General features: G+C 28.6%; 1 protein-coding gene across 1 annotated transcript; it reads left to right on the forward strand.

Moving 5' to 3' along the window:
- Window positions 1-9437: 9437 nt before the first annotated feature.
- LOC107450138 (ADP-ribosylation factor-like protein 4C) lies at window positions 9438-12120 on the forward strand. Its single transcript, XM_016065871.4, has one exon. The coding sequence runs from the start codon at window positions 11216-11218 to the stop codon at window positions 11822-11824; it is 609 nt and encodes a 202-aa protein (XP_015921357.1). The 5' UTR covers window positions 9438-11215; the 3' UTR covers window positions 11825-12120.
- The last annotated feature ends 13011 nt before the right edge of the window (window positions 12121-25131 follow it).

Here is a 25131-nt window from a genome sequence, read left to right on the forward strand (position 1 = left end):
TATTCAACAGTTTTTACCAAATATTTAATCTGATAGAATAATTTATTTATTTATTTATTTTTTATTTTTTGATGATCCTAATGAAAAAAAGGTAGGTACTGAGTAACATTCTATTCAATTTAGCGTTATAACACGACAAACTACAACAGTACATTTTCTCAGAATAAGCGTCTCCTGATTTCAATGGAGGATTTTTTTCTGACTTTTAAACTGGTTTCACAATTCATTTTTTATACCTCAGAAGACCTCAATCAAAAAATATATTGATTGGAATTTTAGTGAACTTAGGAACACCTAGCAACAAAATTAATGATGGCTCAGGGTCAAAATCAATCAGATTTTAGAGTTATTGAGGTAAAAAACTGATTGTCTAAGACAAAGAATCAGTTGTCCTGAAAGAATATTCAACAGAAGGTCTTGAAAGAAGGATGATGATAATAGCAACAAAATATACATTTGTTTACAAGGCATAATTTTTTATTTATAGAAATCAAAAAAGGAAAGTAAATTTAACAAAATTGCTAGCAATCCCATCTTTCTCTTTTTCTAATGGTAATATCTTTCTAAACCAAATAAATACGTACAGAATGTTTTTTAATTTTCTCGGTTTCAAAATGACAAATACGAGATTTAAGAAAAACGAAAGCTTAAAGTACACGTTTGCATTTACGTTTCAAGATTTTTTTTTTTAGGTTCGTGAAGAAGAGAGAGAGTGTTTGTCAAAGATTCGTGACTCCTCTGCGACAAAAATCTTAAATATCCACATTCTTGTGTTAGCGAAATCCTTGGAATATCTTTCTTTACTTTAGAGAGATACACTATCCTACCACAATGGAAGAGACACTTTCAATTTTTGATTTTTTTTTCTTTTTTAAATTTTGGAATTTCTCTAGTAATACTAAGATAATTATTTTGTTACTTTAGATGTAATTAGTGCATCCGATTTTTAATGCTTAGCAATAAGATTTAAAATTTTCAGAGGTTTCAGGGAACGATATTAAATTGCGAAAGAAAACAAGTATTTTTGATCACCCTATGTCAGAAAATCAAGCAATAAATTTGTAACCAAAACGGATGACTTTGGTTGTTATTTGTAATATCTGGAATCCATTTATAGAAGAAAAAATACATTTTCTTATGGTAAGGAAATAAAATCGTTTGCGGCAATGATATAGTTCCCTTACTCCAGTGTTTCCCAAACTTATGACTTTTGCGAACACTTTCTAAATTTTTCGTAATGCTGTGTTCCACTGATAAAAAAAAATTATGTATTTTTTACTATAAAAAATTGCACTGAAGCTAAAAATCACAACTGGCTGTTGACACTACTAAATATTAACTGTTAACTCTGCAAAAAATAGCCAATAGAAAAATACGCAATCGTAAATTTTCATGGCCAGCTTTGTTTTTGAATAATATTTTTTTAAATTTTCGTTTGTTGCAAGAAAAGTATTTCAAATAAGAACGCGTACCCCTCTAAACTGCACCCGTACCCCTGGTGGTACGCGTAGCACACTTTAGGAAACAATGCCCAACTCCAATAAACTGTGATGGAAATACGACATAAACAAATTTGAATGATTTAAAAAGGTTAAACAAAGTATTTTTTCTATTTAAAAAACATTGTTCAAAATTGTTATGAAAATTATATTTCATAACTATTTCTTTAAATTTATCTGGTAAAAAAAATACATCTACGAAATTAATATAAATCAAGTAAGAGCGTGCAAATGTGTTTCAAAAAAGTTATTCTTCAATCTTTTCTATTTTATTTGATATATTGCACAATTAAAATGCCACCGAATCTCTGGAATGAATAATTTTGCGTAATTTCCGGATTTGGCATATTTCGCCAACGATCCCAGCGATAGACCGCCAACCCTAAACAAATATTAGTAGAGACATGTATGTATGAGCTGTGTGACGTCACATTACCATGGTGATTAATCATAGCTGCCATGTTAGAAGCGCAGGAGTGATCAGCTGAGATGTTGTTCTGGGTTTCCGAATATATTTGCATTTTCTCCCGATAGGGCGAAGGAAATGCTTTTATTGAAAAGGAAACAAACAATAAAACAGTTTTAATTTCGAATTCAATTTCTGGGAGCTTGTGTTCCAGTTGATTGTCTTTTGTTCGGAATTCGAGAGATTAGATTATTTGCAAAAATAGCACAACGCAAAATAAATAGTTGAAACCGAAGTTTCGTATTAAAATATTATGCAAAACAGTATCGATCTTTCACCAAAAATTGAAAATGCTTACACTTTTAAATGAAAAAATATGCCTTATTTATGTATAAAAATTATTGTTTAATTTGATTATTAGCAATATAATTTTCAAAACTCAATCGTTGATATTTCCTTTTTCCATATTTTTTCTTCTTAAATTTACATAATTCATATTTAAACCTTCCGACTTTTTTTTTATATTTTTCATACAAAAATTAATTTAATCGTATGGGTATTACAAGCATTTATATAAATAACATTTAAAATTATCTTCGTTTTAATCTTTCTACTTAGAAACAGTAGATCTTTATAACTTTTGATTTAATGATTAAAATATTATGTCCTAGCTGATCTAGTCTCTTAATGGTTAGTGGAGATTACCTGAAGAGAACACAAGAACGTTATATGGCAGAAGATAATTATTTTTTAAACAAATTCGAACTTGGAGAAAAAAAATTCCGTTGTAATTACGGTACTGTATGATAATGATATTTTTGTTTTTTTTTTTAAATAAACAAATAAAAATACATAATTTTGGCAATAAAACCCCAAATATAAGGTATTTAAACCTTTCATTTGGTAGTTTTACCGTTCGTATGCTATGATATAAGATTATTTATTACTTTATTTAATAATGATTGAAAATCAGGTTGCCGTGGAGCCATTTTGGCTAACTGCGTAGCCAATAGTTGCGGGCTCGAATCTCGTTCATAGCATGGATGTTTCTCTCTCTGTGTTGTACCCCGATGTGTGAATGTGGCCCACCCTATTTACAGGTATCCATAACAGTGTGGCGTTTGTAATGTTGCTTGCCCCTGTGACTTAGTTTCACGGGTGCACACCGGGTAACGTTAAATAAACAACACTTCCAACATATTCTGAACGAGAGTTTAGTGAATGCCGTTCGAAAAGGAAATGATTGAAAATATCTTGAATTGTTAAAATATCTAAAATGTGCATTATTTTAAACTATGTAATTTTAGAAACCAGATTCAAATAAATTTTGAACGTAATCAGTCAAATATTGTTTAAACAGCAAAATTTTGAAAAAAATTTGAACATTTAAGATTTTATTTCTTAAGAAACATTCGATCGATTCAGTTTTATTGTAAAAACTTAACATGGTTTAAAATTATGTTTTCATTTGTGTACCTTACAATTCAGAACATTTAGTATCATTAATGAATTAGATAAAAAAAAGCAAATAATTAATCATAAAATTTTTACTTTGCATTGAATCATTTCTGATTAACCAGTTTTATAACTGTGAACTTACAAAACTTTTTTGATACGCTTAAATAGTCCTAAATATAAAGTAAATAAAATATTGCAGGAAAAAATTATACTTTCAAACGCTTTTTTGATTAATGGGACTATATTTTCTAGACAGCAACTTAACTTCCAATGTTTTTATTTTGAAAAATCCTGCCCTGTTAAAAAATATGAATGTTTATTCAGAAAAGCAAATTTTTGTGTTATAAGCCAGTGTAAAAATTCATGGTTTTTTAAAAATCCATGATCATCTAAACTAGTCTTAAATCGAATGTAGAATAAAATGTTTCGTTCTTCTTAAATTTTAGTTTGTAACGTATCTTGATATTTGTTTGGGTAAAAAAAAGTATCAATTTCAAAGTTATCGGTAAAATGATTTCAGCTTTTCTAAAAAATCATGCATTTTTAAAGTTTGTTCTGTTTTCTGTAAACACTGTATGGTATTCACAAATAAATATTATTTAAGAAAGTTATCTGAATCAGTTCTAGAATGATAAGACTGAAGAAAGTAACTCTTTTGAAGATTTCGTAATGGCACGTGTGTATCCTTTTGAAACTCAATATTGTTATGCATATGAATGCATAAATCTATTAATGATCATATTGTTATGAATACACAAATCAATTAATAATCAAATTTGAAAAAAAAGTAATGCATGTTCTTTATAAGTATCCATCTCGGTGTATGTAAAAGGCGAAAAAAGTTCCAGTAAAGTTACCGTACTGTTTGGTATACATATCTGGTAAATAAACTATAATTGTAGTTAATAAAACCGAAATATACGGTATTTGAACAATTTATTTAGTCTTTTTTTCCTGCTCTCGTGGTAACGGTTTACCGGAAATTCTGGTTTTTCAAAATTATAATTCTTATTACCAGACATTTAGCAAAAAATAAAATATAAAAACAAGTTAATGTGACACATTTAGCAAAAAATAAATAAAACAAGTTAAAAAATAAATAAAAATGCTTGGTCATTACCGTACAGTACGGTAATTTACCCAGAATTTTTTTCCACGTGTTAATAGGAAAAAGAATTGTTGAGTTTTTAAATGTACACCAGTTAAAAAATATGAATTTTCTTCTTAGAAGTTTTTGATTAAAGATGATTTGAATTAAAATTTAATGAGGACAAAAATTTAATATCAGTTTCTAGTACATTTTTTTGTAACGTTTTCGCTCTTTAAAACATTAGTTTGATATTTATTCTTTTCTACTTCAAGAGTATTAAAAAATCATCAAATAATACTTTCAATTTATTTCTTGTTAGAATTTCAATTAAACCCACTGTTAGAATTATTACTCTAAAATTATGGTAAAATAACCGATAGCAGCCTGTCCATCCGATGAACTGAGAAGTTAACGGTAAAGAACGTTTTTGACCTTTACGGTTCTGAACCTGTTTTCAACTAGTATGTTTATAAATTTCTGAATGCAAAACTTTACTGTCTTTAACCATTTACTTATATCATGGTTTCAAAACCGTTAAAGGGACATTTATCGGGAGATAGGAGCTAGGCTATAAAATTGGTGTGATAAAATTCTGGTTCTCAACTTTTAACCGTTATTAGGTGAGAGCAGTTAATAAACGGTATTACTCACAGTTAACAGTTTGAACAACATTTTATTTATGGTTAGCTGACTGTTTTGTTTGAATATGGTAAAATAAATACTAAATAAATTGTTGTTTAACAATTTTTTCTGGGGAATTTCTAATAGTGCATCAACTCCCAAGATTTACAAAATTTTAACGTATCAATTAGAATTACTTTGTTCAAAATCATAGATTGTAAAAAAGAATTACTTGTCTAAACAAAGCAAATTCTGGCTTAAAATTTTTTTTTCTAAAGAGATACACCAATTCGGAAGCTTCTTCATAGTCACCAATTTAATGGGAAAATAAAGTTTTACTTTTACAGATTACAATAGGAATAGCATCAGCTAAAGTTAGAATCATTCAATCCTTTTCTTTAAACTATTAAAGAAACTTATTTTCTTATAATCTTAACATCTTTCACTACAAAGTATGCTTTTTTTTCATATGACAGCTTTAATAAATTTTATTTATAGGCATGCTGCTGTTCTTCGGCGTTGTAAACAATGCCGAAAATTAATCATCGCTGCATGATATAATTTCACACATTGTGTAAACATTGTATCCGATAGCTGATGACAAACAGACAAAATATGAAATATAAATATTCCATAATTTTCATTAATATTGTAAAGTTGAAAGTAATTTCTAGTTGAAACAGGTAGGTGCGCATTTTGCTTTTCTTCTTCTTTTTTTTAATGAGAAAAGCATAATTTTTTAGTATTCGCCATGTATTATTAATAGTAACCAAACAGACCAGGGTAATAATATGTCCAAGATGTGTAAGCCCTTGCCCGATATTCCCTATAGATCACTTATATTTTTTCCAATCAGGTATTATGATCCGTGATAGCACATGGGTTAGATCGTTCGCCTTTCAGTGAGGTGTACGGGTTCGAATCCGAGGGATGACTGGTCAATACGAATTCCGCAATCCAGCTTGCACCAACCACAGTGCTGACGTAAAATATCCTCATTGGTAGACAGATCATGGGTCTGAATCTATTTTCTATCAGGCTAACCATGGGAGGCTTTCGTGGTTTTACCCTCCACGTAACGTAGATGCGGGATAGTTCAATTAATAAAAATCTCCACGTAGGCTAACTTATTCTAATGTTTGATAGAGGAGTTCCCTTGTCTTTTGCGTTAGGTTCAAAATTACAAGGCTACGGAGTTGAATATTGATAGTCTCAATCCCCGAATTACGTCAGTTGTTCAAAACTGGTTATAATATAATCGGGTATCATTAACCATAATCCTACTAAATTTTTGCTGCAGAAGAAATTTATTCACTGAACAATTATGTTTTAATTCTATTTTTGCTTTTTCTCGCTTAAAAAATAATTGCTATTTTCAATTTGCTTGTTTTTCATTTTAATTTCTTCATAAATTCAAAAAATACGCAGTAAGAGCTGCCTTGACGGAGCATCCTACATTTATCGATATCGTTAAAAAACATTGACGCGTGTAGAACCATAAATGAGGGGTGAATTTTCTTCTTTCTTAAGAAGGTTTAAATTTCACCATGTAACAGTACAAATTATTTCCTAAATTTGAGTAACAAAAACCATGATTTTGCAGGAACCAAAATGTGCAACACATAAAAAACGATTGTATATTATATATAACTAATTTTTTCGCTAAATGAAATTGGATAGACTTTAATTTCGCACGAAAACCAATAAAACTTAATTTTCGTAATAATCGATAAAATATAAAGCGTCTGAAAATTTCCAGACTCATTTGATGGAGATCTATTTTATAAGTAGTAGACGAAAACGATTTCGCTTGATTATTTCGTCTAGCGAGTGTCTGGGATAATAGGCAATTCATAGAATATTTAATGAATAGTTTCATGTGACAAAAAATTAATGGAAAGATTAGTTAGAAGGATTTCTTAATTAACGTTTCATAAATAATCACATGAAACGATGCCCACACGTGTCAATAAAAAAATATCTATATATATATATATTTCTCTTACACGTTGACAAAAAAAGCCTCATTACAACTCCCCGAATGGCAACGCTAGAAAATCGACCAATGAGTGCCGCTAAAAATGTCGCATGCCAAATCTAGCTGAGATGGCTCAACATGTAGCGCTTTTTTAGCTAAGAACTCATTTTTTAACTTGTTTTATTAGCTACTTCACTTTTATTCTCCAAAACAGAGTTTTTTTTGGCCTCTGGGGATAGCGCACTCCCTTTCCAATGAGATGACCCGGGTTCGAATCACAGAGATGGCTGGTAAATACGAATTCCAAACCAGGCTCGTAGCGTCCACAGTGCTGACGTAAAATATCCTCAGTGGTAGACGGATCATTGGTTAGACTCTCTCCTCGCCGTCAGAGCAACCAAACAGAGGTTTTGGTAGTTTTCCTCTCCATGAAACGCATTAAATGCCTCCCCATGAATTTTTTTTCCAATACTTAATCTAGGAGTTCCCTTGTCCTCAGGATTGGGTTCAAAATTACAAGGGTCCGGAGATGAGCATTAGTAGTCATAACATTGGTAGCCATACACTCAAAATTGGGTCTGCTGTTCAATGACGGTTATAAAATTAAAAAAAAAAAATACTTTATCGACGCATTAAATTTAATCAAAATCTTTTATTTTCTACAACATTGTAATAAAATTCTCTCTCTTGTTATAAAACAGATACTCTCTAAACGTATAAATGAAGCCTTTAAAGATAATAATACCATAGCTTCTAAAAGTATTATCTCCAAGGAAATGCGACCGCAAACGTGATTTTCGAAAAAAATATTTATATTAATACGGTTTATTAAAGGAAGAAAATATATTTTATCCTTACATACCATATTTATTAACTTTTATTTCCAAAAACTGAGCTATTATATGAACAATGGAACTTAATGAATTCTAACACAGCTGGCAATGTTATCTAAATCTTTTATTTTATAAACATTTTTACAAAATTGTATTTCTGTTACCAAGCTGCAAATCAGTTCCATTCGCTTAAAATATACATATTGAAAATAACAGACGACATGTTTCTAGTGATTTGAAACAAAAGTGACAAAAACTGATTTGAAATACAAGCGACAAAAATTATTTGAAATTTCTTACCAATTTTGTTTCTTCTCATTCACGCCTGGCAAGTCTTGAAAATGGGCACTTATTTTTGAGCTCTTTAAAGATGTCGATTGTTATTCCCAATTTGTGTATTTTTGAAGAGAATGAAGTATTTTTTTAATAAAGTAATATCTTACCGATTCAGCTTCTTGGGATTATTTAAGTTTATAAACTGTTCAAAAGTAATTTTATGACTTACAAAAATATGATCTCCTTACAAATGTAATTGCTGACGACCACAGTGCTGACGTAAAATATCCTTAGGGGTATCAATGGTCTTAGTCTCCATGCCGTCAGGGTAATCGTGGGGGATTTTCATGGTTTTCCTCTCCATATAACGCAAGTGCAGGTTAACTCCATTAAAAAGTCATCCACGAAGGCAAATTTCTTTCAATTTTTGATCCAGGAGTTCCCTTATCTTATGAATTTTGTTCAAAATTATAAGACTGTGGAGTTGAACATTAGTAGTCGTAAATCCAAAATTGGGTTGGAAGTTCAATGATGGTTTTAAAATAAAATAAGACTATATCACAAAAACATTTTTATACTTACATTAATTATTTCATATTTACATTGTTTTAAAACATTTTTATGTATACTTTTTTAACCATAAGTGGGCATATGTCCACTCATGGTTAAATTTAATTATAGTTTAAATTTTGTAAAACTTACTTGATTTTACATAGCATACATAGCACATAGTCCCAATATTATGGTTCAAAGTATCTATATTATGATCTGCGTTTGGCGAATTTTCCTGAAACTTTATTTCTAACATATAGCTACAACAGCTGTAAGCATTTTTTAAACAATGGCAAAATTGTTCAATTTAAAATTTTGATTTAAACTGAAAAAGGTATTAATTCAAATGACGTGAATATTTCTTCTATAAATTGTTATATTTCATAAGCAACCTCACAAATAAATATATAATTCTAAATAATAAAAAGAGGAATATGAATTTTCAAAAAAATACATTATAAAAAATTTATAATTATTTTTTTAAGATTATTTCTTTAAAAAATATCAATTCGTTGACTGTGCATTTGCAAAATGCATTTGTTAAAAGTTTGAAAGAAAGATTTTTTACCAATTAACAAACAGTCAATTAATCTCATTATGATGAATACATTAACCATTTTCTGTGTCAGAATGGGAATTAAATTGAAAGAAAAATATTTTTAGTGTGAATAAAGAAATAAGACAATCTATTGAAATCTAAAAGCCATTATGCCACCTTAATGCTTCGCATTTTATTTCGTACCCTAATCTTATTTTTCATTCTTCCATTGTGCGAATTAATGTTTTTTTTTTCTTCTAAATCTCAGTGTTCAGAACCGAAATTAAAAGAGACATTAATGTACTTAACAAAGGAACAAAATTTCTTGCCACCGAATTAAACAATGTTTCGTATTATTAAATCGCACAAAGATGTGGTGATCCTTTATGTCGTTCTTTATTCATTTTCCAGCACCTTTCGCCTTTTTATTCGCATTTTTTATGACGCGAAAACCCATTACGAGACCAGAAAAAATCGTAAAACAGACAATTTTTACTACTGTTCTCCGATTCAATCTAAAGAGGAGAAACGACATCAGGGGAGGAGGAGAGATTTCGGGGGAGCATTTTTTCTTTTTTCATTAATATTGCTGTAGGAAAATTCGGAACGAAAGGGAAAGTAGTTCCTATTCCTGAAAATATTGGCGACGTTATTTTGGCGGAATCCAGACGGATAATGTGGCAACCTTTTGTGGACTAGCAGCCAGTTCTGTCTGGAGCGATCAAATCTATGTTTTCCCCTGATCCCGGACGCTATTCCAGAGGATTTTTTTAAAGTAAATAATAGCAACCAATTTTTTTTGTAAACAAATAATGCAAGAGCTTGATATTGTTAAAGGATTTTATGCTGTTCCCAATAGTTATGTTATGGTTAAAAGTTATTTGCAAAGAAAATAGAAGGCGATAATATCCAGGAATGATAAAGCATATGGATAAATTTCTGCTCTACTTTTGAGTTTTGATTGCAAGAGCATTTATATTCGGAAAAAATGAAGGTGAGACTTATATCCCCACCCCAAACTAATAACACAACACAAAATATTTAGCCATTGCTTTTGTTCTACTCATTTCGGCAAAACGGATTTGCTAAAAATAGAGCAATATTTAAAATTTTATTATTTATCCAGCGAGAAAAACCAATTTATTTCCAAAAATCATGAATTTAATGAAACTTCTGAATAAACTACATTTCTAAATAACTCCTCTATTTATAAAATAACTTTTCTGCTCCTGTTATTAATGAAAAATGTATGTTTTTTATCCTTTTTCGAAATTAGATAAGTGTTAGCTTGTTTGATGGAAAACAACAGAGGGTCAATAGACTATTTCCCCCCGAAACTGTGGAAGTGCATAGAATTTACATCCTTTTTTTAACGAACGCTCTGATTGCTTTAGAAACTGTTCCTTTCCAAAAACGTCCGGTAATTGTTTTCCAAAAGTAGATTTCATAGTCTAGTCAGATCCTCACAAAATATGCCATGTTTGACTTTGTAATTGTAAGTTAATATCATTATGCATTTTAAGTTGAGACTTTTGCAGAAGAATGACTCTATTTCACTTCTTCATTTACTACAAAAGTTGAAAGAAGACTTAAGAAGTTTTACTTACCTTTTAAGTTTGCATTAGACGCATTGATAACATACTTGGAAACTGTACATTTGAACAGTCTCAGCTCAGAACAAAGAGTGTAGTTAATACGGAAAATTGAAAAATTTAATTAATATGCGTGAACATCATTTACTCCAACGAACATCAAGGCTTTAGGTAGTTTTTTAGTGGAGAAAGAGGAAAGTAATTACAACAAACGTGATCTTTGTTTGGTATTTATAATTCAGTCGACGTTTCCAAGCTGTGATACTTTTAATTTTTCATCTTAAATAATAATTCCTTGTTAATTAAACTTGTTCTCTTGAAAATGCACATCGGCGAAATGTTAACAATGTTGAGTTAGCGCCTACCTAAAGCATGGGAGCCACTGTTGGAAAAGGAGCTGCTCTTCTAGAAAGTCTTCCTCCAAATCAAAGTCTACATATTGTAATGCTAGGCTTAGACTCGGCGGGCAAGACAACAGCACTTTACCGTCTAAAATTTGATCAGTACCTAAATACAGTGCCAACAATTGGATTCAACTGTGAAAAAATTAAAGGAACCACTGGGAAAGCTAAGGGAACAAGTTTTCTTATTTGGGACGTAGGAGGACAAGACAAACTCAGACCTCTGTGGCGATCTTACACGAGATGTACTGACGGAATAGTTTTTGTACTGGACAGTGTTGATGAAGAAAGACTAGAAGAAGCTAGAATGGAGTTGATGAGGATGGCCAAAGCACCTGAAAATCTTGGTGTGCCCGTTTTAGTGCTTGCCAATAAACAAGACTTACCTGGTGCAAAGGATGCCAAGGAAATTGAAAAAGTTTTGGGACTGAGTGTTGAACTTGGAGCAGCACATTTGTGGCACGTGCAGCCATCCTGCGCTATTATTGGCGATGGACTGGAAGAAGGTCTAGAGATATTATATGAAATGATTTTAAAGAGACGTCGGCAATTAAAGCAAGCTAAGAAGAAGTTTATTTAAGTGTGTAATTCGTTGCTCATAACAGCTGGCGCTGTTATGGTTTTATGTTTCATTTCCATGCTTTTGGCTTTCTGGATAAATTTTAATGAAATTTCTTAGATGGTGAGCATATTTTTTAATATTTTAAAAAATTAAGCATATACAAGCTTTCTGTAAATCATACATGAATGTTGATATTTTTAACCATTTTCGTGTCCTCGCATGTTATGTAATAAAATCATAAAGTTGCGAAAGGTCTTAAACTCATGAATAAATCACAATTTTATAATTTAACATCACAAACAGTTTAAAGAAAAGAGAAGAAATTAATAGCAAATAAAATCAGTAAAATGAATCAACAATAATTCAATTTCTTTAAAGTTCCTTAAAAGAAGTTATTTAAATTCTTCAATTAAGTTCCTCCTCTTATTAAGTTCCTTAAAATAAAACCAGTAAATAGAAGTCTGAATATATGTACTACAATCACTATGAATGAGAATAAGAAATGAGTTTACCACATGCTTCAAAGTTAGAGTATTTAATTTTAACTGTCAGTTTAATGAAACTTATTTTTTCCTACACTTTAATGTTTTGTTTGATTGTTCTTTTAAGTGCAATTGTTTATTAGATTTGAAAAGATATAATATTTTGTATCTCCGTCCGCATATCCGTCCTTTTTATTTTATGTTTTACCTTGCAATACATATACAAAATCATATTTTTACTTATACCCAAATAACTGCTATAATTTCTAAAAATATTATCATAAATAAAGTAATAAAATTAAAAAAATGATTGCTATTTGTTTGCGTTCAATTTATTGTTTGATGGCATACAAGATTAATATTCATATGTGATATACATGATTTGTTTATTATGTAAGTGAGAATTTCATTCTATGAATTCATGTAACAGAAAATTGAGCATAAATGAGTAAATTAGGAATAATGTAACCTATTTTATAAAATATCTCTTCCCTTTATTGTTTATAAAAATAAAAATATATACTTTCAGTGTTTTTTTATTTTATGTTATAATAATTATATACTTATTTAGTCTTGATTTTGTATTAAGAGAAATAAGCCTTAAAGTTTCTTTTTTTTAATGTTTCATACGCCTTCTCTATACTTTATATATGAAAATACACTTCAACATTACTTTAAGTTTTAAAAAATAATTTTAAGAAAATTATCTAAAATAGCAATAAATCTATCAAAATTGTAAATTCATAATAATTAAAATTAAACCATAATTATAAATATAATTAACAATTAAAAATTAAACCATAATTATAAACATAATTAATAATTAAAGTTTATTAAACTGTTTCTAATATTTCTTTGCGATTTACTTATATTTTGCTTCTTGTTTCGATTTAATTCTCAACCAACGTGAGTATATATATGTAACAATTACATCTCTTCCAATATTAATTTTGTCGTTAATTTATTCCAGAAAGCCTCATGCTATTATTCAATCATAACATATAAGTCCATATGAACTCACTGCCTAAAACTCATATATCATATATGTGTTTGTCCATTTAAGTACTCGTTTGTTTATTGTTCGTGAAATCAACTAAAATGTTGAAAAATACATTATACAAAATTACTGCAGTATTTTTAGAATAGTCTAAATTTAAATGTATTTTAAACCTACTCCATAAATCTTCTATAATTTGTGGGGTTTTTTTTCTTTTGTCAAAAAGATTTAAATTAAACAGTTTGTAAAAACTTATTTTAAAATTCAATTTTTTAAAAATTAAATATACTTTACTATTTTTGTTAAAGAAAAGACTCCCTAAATAAAAATTCCATAAAGTAAAAATATTAAGCATTGTTTTGATAACCGTTAGAACACTGTTAGAAAATTAGAAGCTTGAACCATTCAAATCGTTCAAAATTGCTGCAATCTTAATATGATGGCAAGTTAAAGCTTAATATTGTTTAAATTTGTTGCAATCTAAATAAACTGTCAAGTTGAACCATCATAAATTTGCGTCAACCTTAATAATGTGTTAAGTTAAACTGTAATATAGATCGAAGTTTTTTCATCCTTAATTACTGTGTTAAGTTGAACCATAATAACATTAAAATTTGCTGTAACATCAATATGGTGTTAGGCTGAACCATAATATAGGTCGAATTTACTGCATCGTTATTGGTTATTAAGTTGAACTGCAATATTGTTCAAATTGGTTGCAACACCAATATAGTTTTACGTTGAACCGCAATATAGTTCGAATTTATTGCATCCTTAATTAGGTGTAAAGTTAACATACATAGCACGTTAAGTTAACATTGAAACTTAATATCATTCAAATTTGTAGCTACCTTAATATGATGTTATGTTGAACCATAATATTGTTCGAATTTATTGAATCTTTAATTGGGTATTAAATTTAAACATAATATGGAAAAAATTGTTTCACTCTTAATATATTACGTTGAACCATAATATTGTTCAAATTTGCTGTTATGGTGTTCTGTTGAACCTTATTATTGTTCAAATTTATTGCATCCTTAATTGGGTGTTAAATTGAAGCATAATATCGATCAAGTTTTTGTAATTTTGTTATGTTGCACCATAATATTGTTCAAATTTATTGCATCCTTAATTGGGTGTTAAATTGAAACATAATATCGATCAAGTTTGTTGTAATTCTAATATGATTTCATATTGAACCATAATGTTGTTCGAATTTATTGCATCTTTATTGGGTGTTAAGTTGAAACATAGTAACGTTCAAATTTGTTGAATTGAAACATAATATCGATAAAATTTGCTGCACTATTAATGTGGTGTTGCGTTGAACCATAATATTGCTCAAATTTGTTACAATCTCAACATAGTGTTTCGTTGAGTCATAATATTGCTTGAATTTATTGAATCCTTAATCGAGTGTTAAGTTAATTGGGACAAAGTATAATATCGTTCAAATTTGTTGCAACCTTAATATAGTATTAAGTTGAACCATAAAATATTACTCGAATTAGTTGCATCTTTAATATGCTGTTAAGTTGAAAAATAATATTGCACATTTTAAAATTGTTCGAGACACTATGATTCAACAACAATTTAACAGCTTAATGAGATTGCCAAAAATTTCCACTTTATTATGGTTCAAGTGATCGATATTAGGGTCAAGGTACCAGTACTATAGATCAACGTTGAGTCGACTTTTCTGAAAGTAAAAAATACGTTATGTTGGTGTTACGCTAAAAATTGATTGCTATTATTATATTTGAAAATAGAAAAGCTAAAAATGATTGTTGCCAAAGAATATAAATATTAATTTAAGTTCAAGATTTTTAAGCTGTTTGAATGTACTGCACATATCATTGATGGGAATGATCAAATTATTGAAATATATTTATTTATGTATAGTAAAAACTATTTTGAATGTACCAACAAAGTGTAAATAATTTGATTTTTAGAAAAGATTAAGGAGAATGCTTTTGTTGTCACTTTACACTATGTTAATTAGCAAATCATTTGTACTGTTGCAAAAACAGAATTAATTTAATTTAAAAAATTATACAAGGAATGCGAGTTTAATAATTAAGCTTTAATATTTAACTTTAAAAAATTTAACTGTTGTCAAGATTGGAATAATTTTGCTTTAAAAAAAATGTTGGAAATGATGCCGTTTGTCAATTCTATTTGGTTAATTTCCTTAAAAAAATTATTCTAATGCCAAAATTGGAATGATTCAATTTAAAAAAAATAGAATTAATACATTTGTCATCATTTCATATTTTGCTAATTTTTAAAAATTTAAACTGTTTCCAAGATTAGAATAATTTAGTTCTTAAAAAAACCAGGAAGAATGCTCTTGTTATCACTTTTCATTTTGTTAATTATTTTAAATTTTTGAAAGTAGCAATTTAAATTTTAAAAAAAGTTAGGAAAATATGCTTAGATTTTTTTACTTGTTAAAACATTTAATCCGTTGAAAATCCTGCGCTAATTATAAATATAAAATTTAATTATTACAAATAACTTATAAAAACCACATAACAATATTCCACTTTGCAATGTAACTATACAAATTAGACGTACTTATTAGATTTAAAATCAGTTACAAAATCAATTCTATTGATGGCAATGAAATAATCACTAAAAAACAATTACAACTAATGAACGATGTTTTTTTATATTAAATAATTAATTATTATTTTAAATATAAATGCTAATTGCAAATAGAATAATTCGATAATGGAGGATATTTACTATATGATTCTTTTCCTTTAGGTAAGCAATCCCATTTATTAATATTTTTTATTGTTTTTCATTTTTAAATATAAATGATATAGTTGACATATAAAGTTTGTTAAGGAAATAATCATTTCCAAAACAAAAGCAGTTTAGTGTAATTCAGTGAACATGTTTCAATGAACGAATAATTTTCCGATTTTGTTAAAGCTAATGAAAAATTTATATATTCAATGTTTTCTTTAATTAATTGATTAATATCACCCAGGGAAATAAATACATTTTTGACCAAGTTGATTGGTTTTAATCCAGTTTATAATTGTACAGAATGTTGCCAGATCTAGTTCAAACATTAAATTTTTTAAATTTTGACTTTTTGAAAAATATTTTGAATTCTTATTTTATTTATTTTTTTAATGATATTTTTAGTTTTTCCGTTTTTCCTGATAATTGTGATAGATCACACGGAAAAAAACAATTCTTGTAAAATTACCGTGCTGTATGGTAATGATATTTATAGTAAAAAACAAAACTGTAATTTTAGCTAATAAAACCACAATATACAGTATTTAAACCAGTCATCTAGTAATTTTTCCTTTTATATGGCAACAGTTTGCAGAAAATTTTGACTTTCAAAATTATAGTTCTTATAATCGTAGATTTGGCAAAAAATAAAAAAACTGAAATATAAATTTAACTGAATAATTTTTTTATTCCATGCTTTAAGGTATCATAATAAAATTACCACATTTACCAAATTTCATGGCGTTTATTAAAACCATACCAAAATCATCACCAAAGCACTGGCCAGAAACGCAGTAAATTTTACCATATTCTGGTAATTTTGATCCTGCTTTTTTTCTCAGTGCATGATTTGTATTAATATGCAACTATTAACTTTGCCATTTTTAGTCATTCTGCTTAAATCTCCTGCAAAATATGATTTATGCTAATAATCGTAATCTTCCATTTTGAATTATTCCTCGCAATTTTTTTTTCAGATCATGATTTGTGCTAATATGCAAAAACAAAAAAAAAAAATATTATCTTCCACAAATACCTAAAATAAAAATTTATTATCATTATCATTGTATTATTATCATTAAAATTTATTATCATTATCATTATATAATTATCATTAAAATTTATTATCATTAAAATTTGTTATCATTATCATTATATAATTATGATTAAAATTTATTATCATTATAATTATATTATTATCATTATCATTATATAATTATCATTAAAATTTATTATCATTATCATTATATAATTATCATTAAAATTTATTATCATTATCACTATATTATTGTCATTAAAATTTATTATCATTATATAATTATCATTAAAAATTATCATTATCATTATATTATTATCATTAAAATTTATTATCATTATCATTAAAATTTATTATCATTATCATTAAAATTTATTATCATTATCATTCTATAATTATCATTAAAATTTATTATCCTTATCATTACCATTATATTATTATCATTAAAATTTATAATCATTATCATTATATAATTATCATTAAAATTTATTATCATTGTCATTATATTATTATCATTAAAATTTATTATCATTATCATTATATTATTATCATTAAAATTTATTATCGTTATTAATTATTATCATTATTACAATAATGTAGTTAATGTGTCTGAAAACAATTGTGTTCTATCTCTTGATGGTGACAACATTAATAATTTGTAAATATTGTTTACAGAGTTTAAATAAAAAGCATTCTTCCACGTTCTATTCCAATGGTGATACCTATATAGATCAAGACAATGTATTTCTGTATGATGTATAAAAATGTCTTCAACATTGATATTTACTGTGATCTGCATATGGTTATTTGTCTTGCTTCCATATAATAACAAAATGTAACTATTTCTTGAATCTTATGAACTGTAGTTGCACAATCATACCAAATTTAAACAAGAAGAACATTATTAGTGCTTCGATAGAGCTTTGACACTAGTCTGTATTTAATAATTACTTTTTAACTGATAATGTGTTGTATGATTCATATAGAATTAATTCGCACTTCTAAAGAAAATATGAGAAATCTATGTCACATTTGTTGGGTTCACCTGATTAAAATATGTTCTTAAAGAAATAGGAATTGCAATTTAAAAATTCGCTTTAGTTTAAATGGATTTTTAATTGAAACTATAAAATTAAAATCATCACATAATAATTTAATTTCTGGTTTGCATTTATAAACCATTTTTATACACATAATTACTTGATTTCAAATTCTTGCTCACCGTGTTTTTCACTTTAATGTACAAAAAAATGGATTTTCAATTTAAAATATGTTCTCAAAAAGGTAAGAATTTTCAAACGTATATCACGCCAAAATTATAAATCATATAATTATTTGTAGAAAAATGTATATTAGTTTTAATTGAAAATACTAAACTATACTGACAGCATAATTACTTAACTTCGTAATTTTATTTATAAGCTATTTTTTCACGCATAATTGCTTCATTTCTTATTTTTTGCTTAACATGTTTTTCAGTTTGAAATTCAAATTTTGTACGTAAAACTTGGTAACAATATTCATTTTTATAAACATGTTTTTGCAATGCAAGTACTACATGCAATTTATTTCACTATTATTCACCCTTCATTCATTAACTTTTTTTCCAGTACCTTTTCGTAACATTGTAAGAACAGAAAAGTTTATTTTTTATACTTTTATTACATATTTTTCTTTCTTTACTTTTAATCATTGTTTCAAGGAAAATAAAAAAAGAGTTTTTGCTTTAATGCAAGTTTACTTGACTCAAATTTTTATAAATTAAAATTTTTACAAATATTTTTTGTAAAAATCGTGTTAATATAAATTAATATACCAAGGGGGAGGAACGATTTATTTTTTCATTTATCGAAAAAAAGACGATTAAGTCAACATCAGTTGCATTTTGAGGTATACTAAGTTTTGACAAATTTGTAACGTAGCAAATCGGTTCTACCAGAAAGTTATTACACAGTGAAGATTGGCCATGTCGGAGAAAAATGGTTCCTGCGAACAAAGAAGGCGACAGAATTGAGGTTACTGAGGAAGAATCGATTGGAGAGGTATTTCGAGAAAAAAACTATTTTTTTTCTAATCCAATTTTCAAATTTTATTTTTTCTCAAAATCAAAAACTGTAAATTTCGTTATGAAGTTTTTTTAAAATTGCAAATAAATGCTTGTGATATTTATGAATATTTTTATTTTTTCGATTTCAATCATATGCTAGCTCCTGAACAATCTCAAACCTTCAAATTCGTTCTTCAGTGAATCAGCTTTTATGGACAAAACCATTTTTCCTCCTTGTTCTTCGTTTGTAATATATTAAATTGCAAAAGTTATGAGTTCTGTTTCATATCTGTAAGTGTTTAATAATAAATATTTTTTTAGGTTTATTTAAATGGTTTCTTTTCCTTTGGATGAATGTTTTAAAATATTATATATTTAAGAAAGAGTTTTCACTTAAAATTATTTTCAATAATAAAACAATTATGCGTGAAAATTTGGTTCACGATAAAAACAAAATAATACATTACTTTACTTTTTCAAAAAAAATTTAAAACTAATATTCGAAATTGTAATTTTTACATAAACATATTTAATAGTGATTGTTTAGTAAAGCTTTTAAAATATTAAGATTAATATATTCAATAATGTGTATAATTTATGTTTGCAGATTACTCGAAATATGACAATTGTTTCAATTATTAAAGCAACTCAATGCTTTGATAAATTCTTACTATGGAATATTTTTCTTAAATAATTTGTTTTATAACAAAAAATATTATTTCAATTTATGCTTTAATATTTTTTGAAAATGTTTTTTCATATATTTTTCTGAAAAAGAGTTGTAACTCAATATAGTGATACCGCAACCAGAAATTATAAGAAGAGTTTCTATAATATATTGCTGAAATTATATCTATATGAAAATGTTAATTTGTTGCAAATATCTGTTATAAAGAAAGTGTAAATAAAAAGTATATATATGTCAGCCTTATGTGGGTTTTTTTGTGTTATTTAAATTTGTTTTAAAGTAATAATACATTGTTAGTCAAGAGTTTCTTAAAAAATGAAGAAAAAAAAATTGCATTCAACAAAATCATGCAAAAATTGAAAATGCATGCTAAATTACTTTTTTAACATCTTGTTTTTAATAACTAAACTATTTTTATGCGGAGATTTCATTCTGTTACAATCAAAAATACATCTTGTTATTAAAAAAAATCCAGTACAATGTCCGCAATTCATTAAAACTGATTATAAAAGCCGAGCAACGGTCTTCATTTCCGTCGAAAATAAATTACTCCGATGTCACGGACAACTCAACTGCACTTGGTAAACAAGGAAACGCAATTAGGCTCGGCGGATGTCAATATATATGCCAGACAATTCTGTTTAAGGGCAAAGACTACCGGAAAACCGGAATTTCAGAAATTCCATTCTGGATTAAGATGTAACCGGCAGACGGACGATTATCACCTATCTGGGATGAGACTTAAAGGATCTCTTCGCAACGCAATAAACTGTTGTTTACAGTTTTTATTAATTAAAGCGAAAATATTAAAATTAAAGCGAGTTTTTGAAATTGTTCGCAAAGATTTTTTTTTTTTTTTTTTTTTGTCATTTGCGAAATTTCGCTTCAGTCAAGATTATTCCTAATTTTCCGATTTTCTTATAGAGGATAATGAGTTCTTATATTAGTTGTTTGAAATAGGGGTTTAACTTATGGTTCAAGGAAAAGTTATGTGTAATAATCAAAGTGATAACATTATGTACTTCCAAATGAAAGTTTACTTTCTTTGAATACGCATACCCTTTTCAGATAGATATTATCTATAAGAATGTTATCCTAATTGACCTGGAGAGTCATATGTTTTCCCGTAACCAAGATTTTACTTTCTTTTCATGCATGGATAGCTATGCTATCTATTTAGCTATATATGTCCAAAAGCATGACGATCTTGTATTTTTGTTTTCATTTTACACAAGTAGCAATTTTCATAGATTACACAGGGGAACAGTTTTTTTTTTCTTTTTGTTTCGTTTCTGAAGCATGAGATATTTTTAAATCAGATTTTAATACTTCTCTTACTTAGATACTTTCTCACTCCAAGTCATAGTTTTTTTCGAAAACAAAATGACATTCGTGGTCAATTTTTTATCAAAATGTAAAAGGGGTGATCAAATGAAAAGGTACGAAACGACACGGTGGGTACAAATGCAGACTTTATTCAAAATATAGACCATAGGCCTGAGCACAACGATCCCACTGATGAACAAGCTGCAGGACTCCTTGTTCCCAGAATTCCTGTGGCCGAGACGAGACCCAGTCCTTCACAGCGTCCTTGAGTACGTCGTCCAAGTTGAAGCACTTCCCTTTCAGGCGTTTCTTCAGTGAACCAAGCACATGGAAATCGCAGGATGACATGCCCGGACTGTAGGGCAGATGGTTCAACGTCTCCCACTTGAATTTGGCTAGTTCCATGTGTGTGACTCAGGAGACGTGTGGACGCGCGTTATCATGGAGCAGAACCACACCCTCGTGGGCATCCCCTGGTCTTTTGTTCTTGATGGACCTGCGTAGGCGTCGGAGTGTCTCACAGTACACATAGGAGTCAATAGTTTTTCTGTGCTCATACGGACTGCCGCATCATTTGGACGCTGCTTTTGATAAGAGCCTCTGCTCTCTCCTGCGCATGCGGGCGACCGCGCATGCTCCGACCCCTTGTCAGAGACTCCAATCGCATCCCGATATGTCTCGCTACGTTCTCCCATGGCAGAATATGCAAATATTTAACTGTTACGTTTTTACGTCGTTTCGTACCTTTTCATTTGATCACCCCTTGTACAATTTTTAATACGCTAGGATCACATAAATATTTCAACAAATTTCTAGGGGAAGAGCACATCATCATGATTTATAAAAAATATCAAATCGTAAGAATACAATTATTTTGCGTTCATTACGCATAATATATGCCAAATATAATCAAATGTACACTCTATAATCAAAAAATCGACGCACCAGGAATCAATCATCCGATTGCTTTGAAATTTCGTATGCATGAATGTTTTGAACAGATATGGCTGGAATGATGCCGACTGGGGACATATAGTCTTTAGCGACGAATCCCGCTTCCAACTATGTCCTGACGATCATCGAAGACTTGTTTGGAGACGCATAGGGCAGAGGGGGGATCCTGCCTGCACTATTGCACGTCACACTGGCCCTCAACAAGGCATTATGGTCTGGGGTGCCATTTCCTTTGACAGTCGGACCCCTTTGGTCGTCATTAGAGGTACACTTACTGAACAGTGGTACGTCGACGACATCCTTTTTTTTTTGTTTTGCTACCGTTCCTTTTGCAGCGCCCTGGGCTGGTTTTTCAGCAGGACAATGCCAGACCACATACGGCACGTGTTGCTATGAACTGTCTGCAAGCTTGTCAAACTCTTCCTTGGCCTGCCAGATCACCAGATCTCTCTGCCATCGAGCATGTCTGGAATATGAGGGGAAGGCGATTGCATCTGGCACGGAATATTGATGACCTCGTTCGACAATTGGTTCGAATTTGGCCGGAAATACCGCAAGAGACCATCCGGGAGCTTTATCGGTCTATCCCACGCCGTGTGGCAGCTTGTATCCAGGCTAGATTTGGGTCAACACCTTATTGAACTTGTTACTGTAACTCTGTAATAAATTGTTCAATTGTTCTGAAATTTTAATCCTTTACTATACCGTACATTGTCTTCCTATCCACCAATTTTCGTTTCAATAGGACAACTCCTTCTTGGTGCGTCGATTTTTTTGTTATAGAGTGTATATAATAAAGATGGGAATAAATATTTTAGGGAAACGTATTTTCAAAGTAAATCATTTATAATATCACGCTTGACAGCAAAAACCAATGATAAATTAAAAATATCAGAATGAAAAGTTTAACTTATAATTGGGTACCCGGATATTTACTCAAGTTGCAGACAAAGCAAACATGGGTTCGTAAACTTTTTAAGCCTTTAGGGAGAGATTAATATCTTGCGTAACTAGAAAAACGGTTTATTACGTAACAATGATATTAAATAAAATGTAAATATTTTGCTAAGAATTTAAAAGAAATTGGATTTTATACTTTTTGTTTAGAGTTTACATAATTTCTGAATATGTTTACTCTCTTGATTAAAAATTTCTTTCATTTATATTTTATTCAATATTCTTCTCTTAACTGTGTCTTTATTTCGGAGGATTAATAATAGTTGGCATTGTTTTTAATACATTTTCTTGTAACTGGAAATATTTTCACCCTAACATTAAGTTTCTTATTTTATATTATTAACTTATATTATTAATTCATATTTTAAAAATTTTTATTCTTGATTAATTTTTTAACGCTACTTTAAAGGCAAAAAATTTATTTTGAAGAATTAATAACAATAGCTGCTATAGTAGTCAAATTTAAAAATTTTAACATACGTCATTATGAACTACATTGTTAAAAATTTTGGATAAATCTACGGTAAAAAGTACTGGCATCCTGGGTTAATCTGTAAAATTCATTTTACCGTAAAACTTTATACTGTAATTTTTTACAGTAATATTTACTTAATTGCAGTGATTCTGTGATTTTAAAGTGAATACTACTGTAAAAATTACGATACATTAGATACTTTATTCCGTAAAAATGGATTTTATGGTAAAAATTTTTAACCTAAACCTTTAACGGTGTAAATCATAACTAGAAGATTTAGGATTAATAGATTAATAGCAAGATATTTAGGGACATTTTAATTTTAAAACCTAAACTGTCTCTTAAGTAGATATATTCGATAGCCACACCTCTGCTGTTAAGAATTTGATTTTAACTGGTGATAAATGCCATTCAGAAACTAAGATTCTAGAAATACAGAAAGGAATAAAAGTTGATTTACTGAACTAGCTAAATTTCTAAACGCTTTTTTGGGTAAAGAATAGTACAAAAACCTTAGCACAAATAAAATGGTATTATGAATTATCTCCTTAATCCAAAGAGCGAATAACAGCTCTCTCTCTCTCTCCCCCTCTTATATTTCGTATCTTATTTAGTTAAATGTTCATGATGAACGAAAAATATTGAGACAATCTGTGAACTGTAAAGATTTTCGGATCAAATTATGGTATTAAGTACCGGTACTTTGGCTCAATCATCCGTAAAATCAATTTTATCTAAAAATCCATTATTACCATAAATATTACACCGTAATTTTTACAATATTATTTATTTAATTAGAGTGATTCACTGATTTTATGGTAATTATTACAGTAAAAATTACGGTGTATCAGGTTTTTTGGTTAGTGACATATTTCACAGGGAAAAAGGCAAGCGGCAAAAAGGTAAAACTGTAAAGAAAGTAAAAGGTTCTTGTTTGCTGGTAAATAGTACCGGTACCCTGAATGCGGGTACTTTTTACCGGAATTTTTTACTGTGTAAAAACACAGAAATATGGAAAACTGATTTACTGTACTTGCTCCAAGCATTAAAAAAAATTATTTTTGATGCTTAATTGCACAAGGAATATATCAAAAGCTTTCTTTATCACAAATAATATGCTACTATTATTTATCTCTATTATTTGTATCTTATGAATTAAGGAAACAATTATCGGATACATCTCTTATTTTGTATCTTATTTAGCTATAAGCTCATGATGGACAAAAATATTGAAATAACATGTGTGTTATTTCATAATACCAAAACATTTATCACTGTTCTTTGTCTTTTTCAAATCAGTGAAACTTCCTGAAAACTGTTCATTTTTATGAAGAGCATAAAAATTATTACCATAAAAATATGCATACTGTAAAATTGAAACTGTCAGCAAAACAACTCGTGAAATCTCATGCAATTTCAAAATCTATTATCCATAATAATAGATATGTTCAAGATAGAAGCTGAACTACATCCTTGAGTGAAATAAATCAATAATACTTATGAATTTTTATACTTCATGATAAATAATACAATAATTACTTAAATGTTATTGAATTTCTATTAAAAAAATAACTCACTTTACATCATTTTTTTCTTATTCTTACAT

This window comes from Parasteatoda tepidariorum, chromosome 8 (assembly GCF_982258835.1).
Source record: "Parasteatoda tepidariorum strain Cologne lab strain chromosome 8, Ptep-v5.0, whole genome shotgun sequence".
NCBI classification, from domain to species: Eukaryota; Metazoa; Arthropoda; class Arachnida; order Araneae; family Theridiidae; genus Parasteatoda; species Parasteatoda tepidariorum.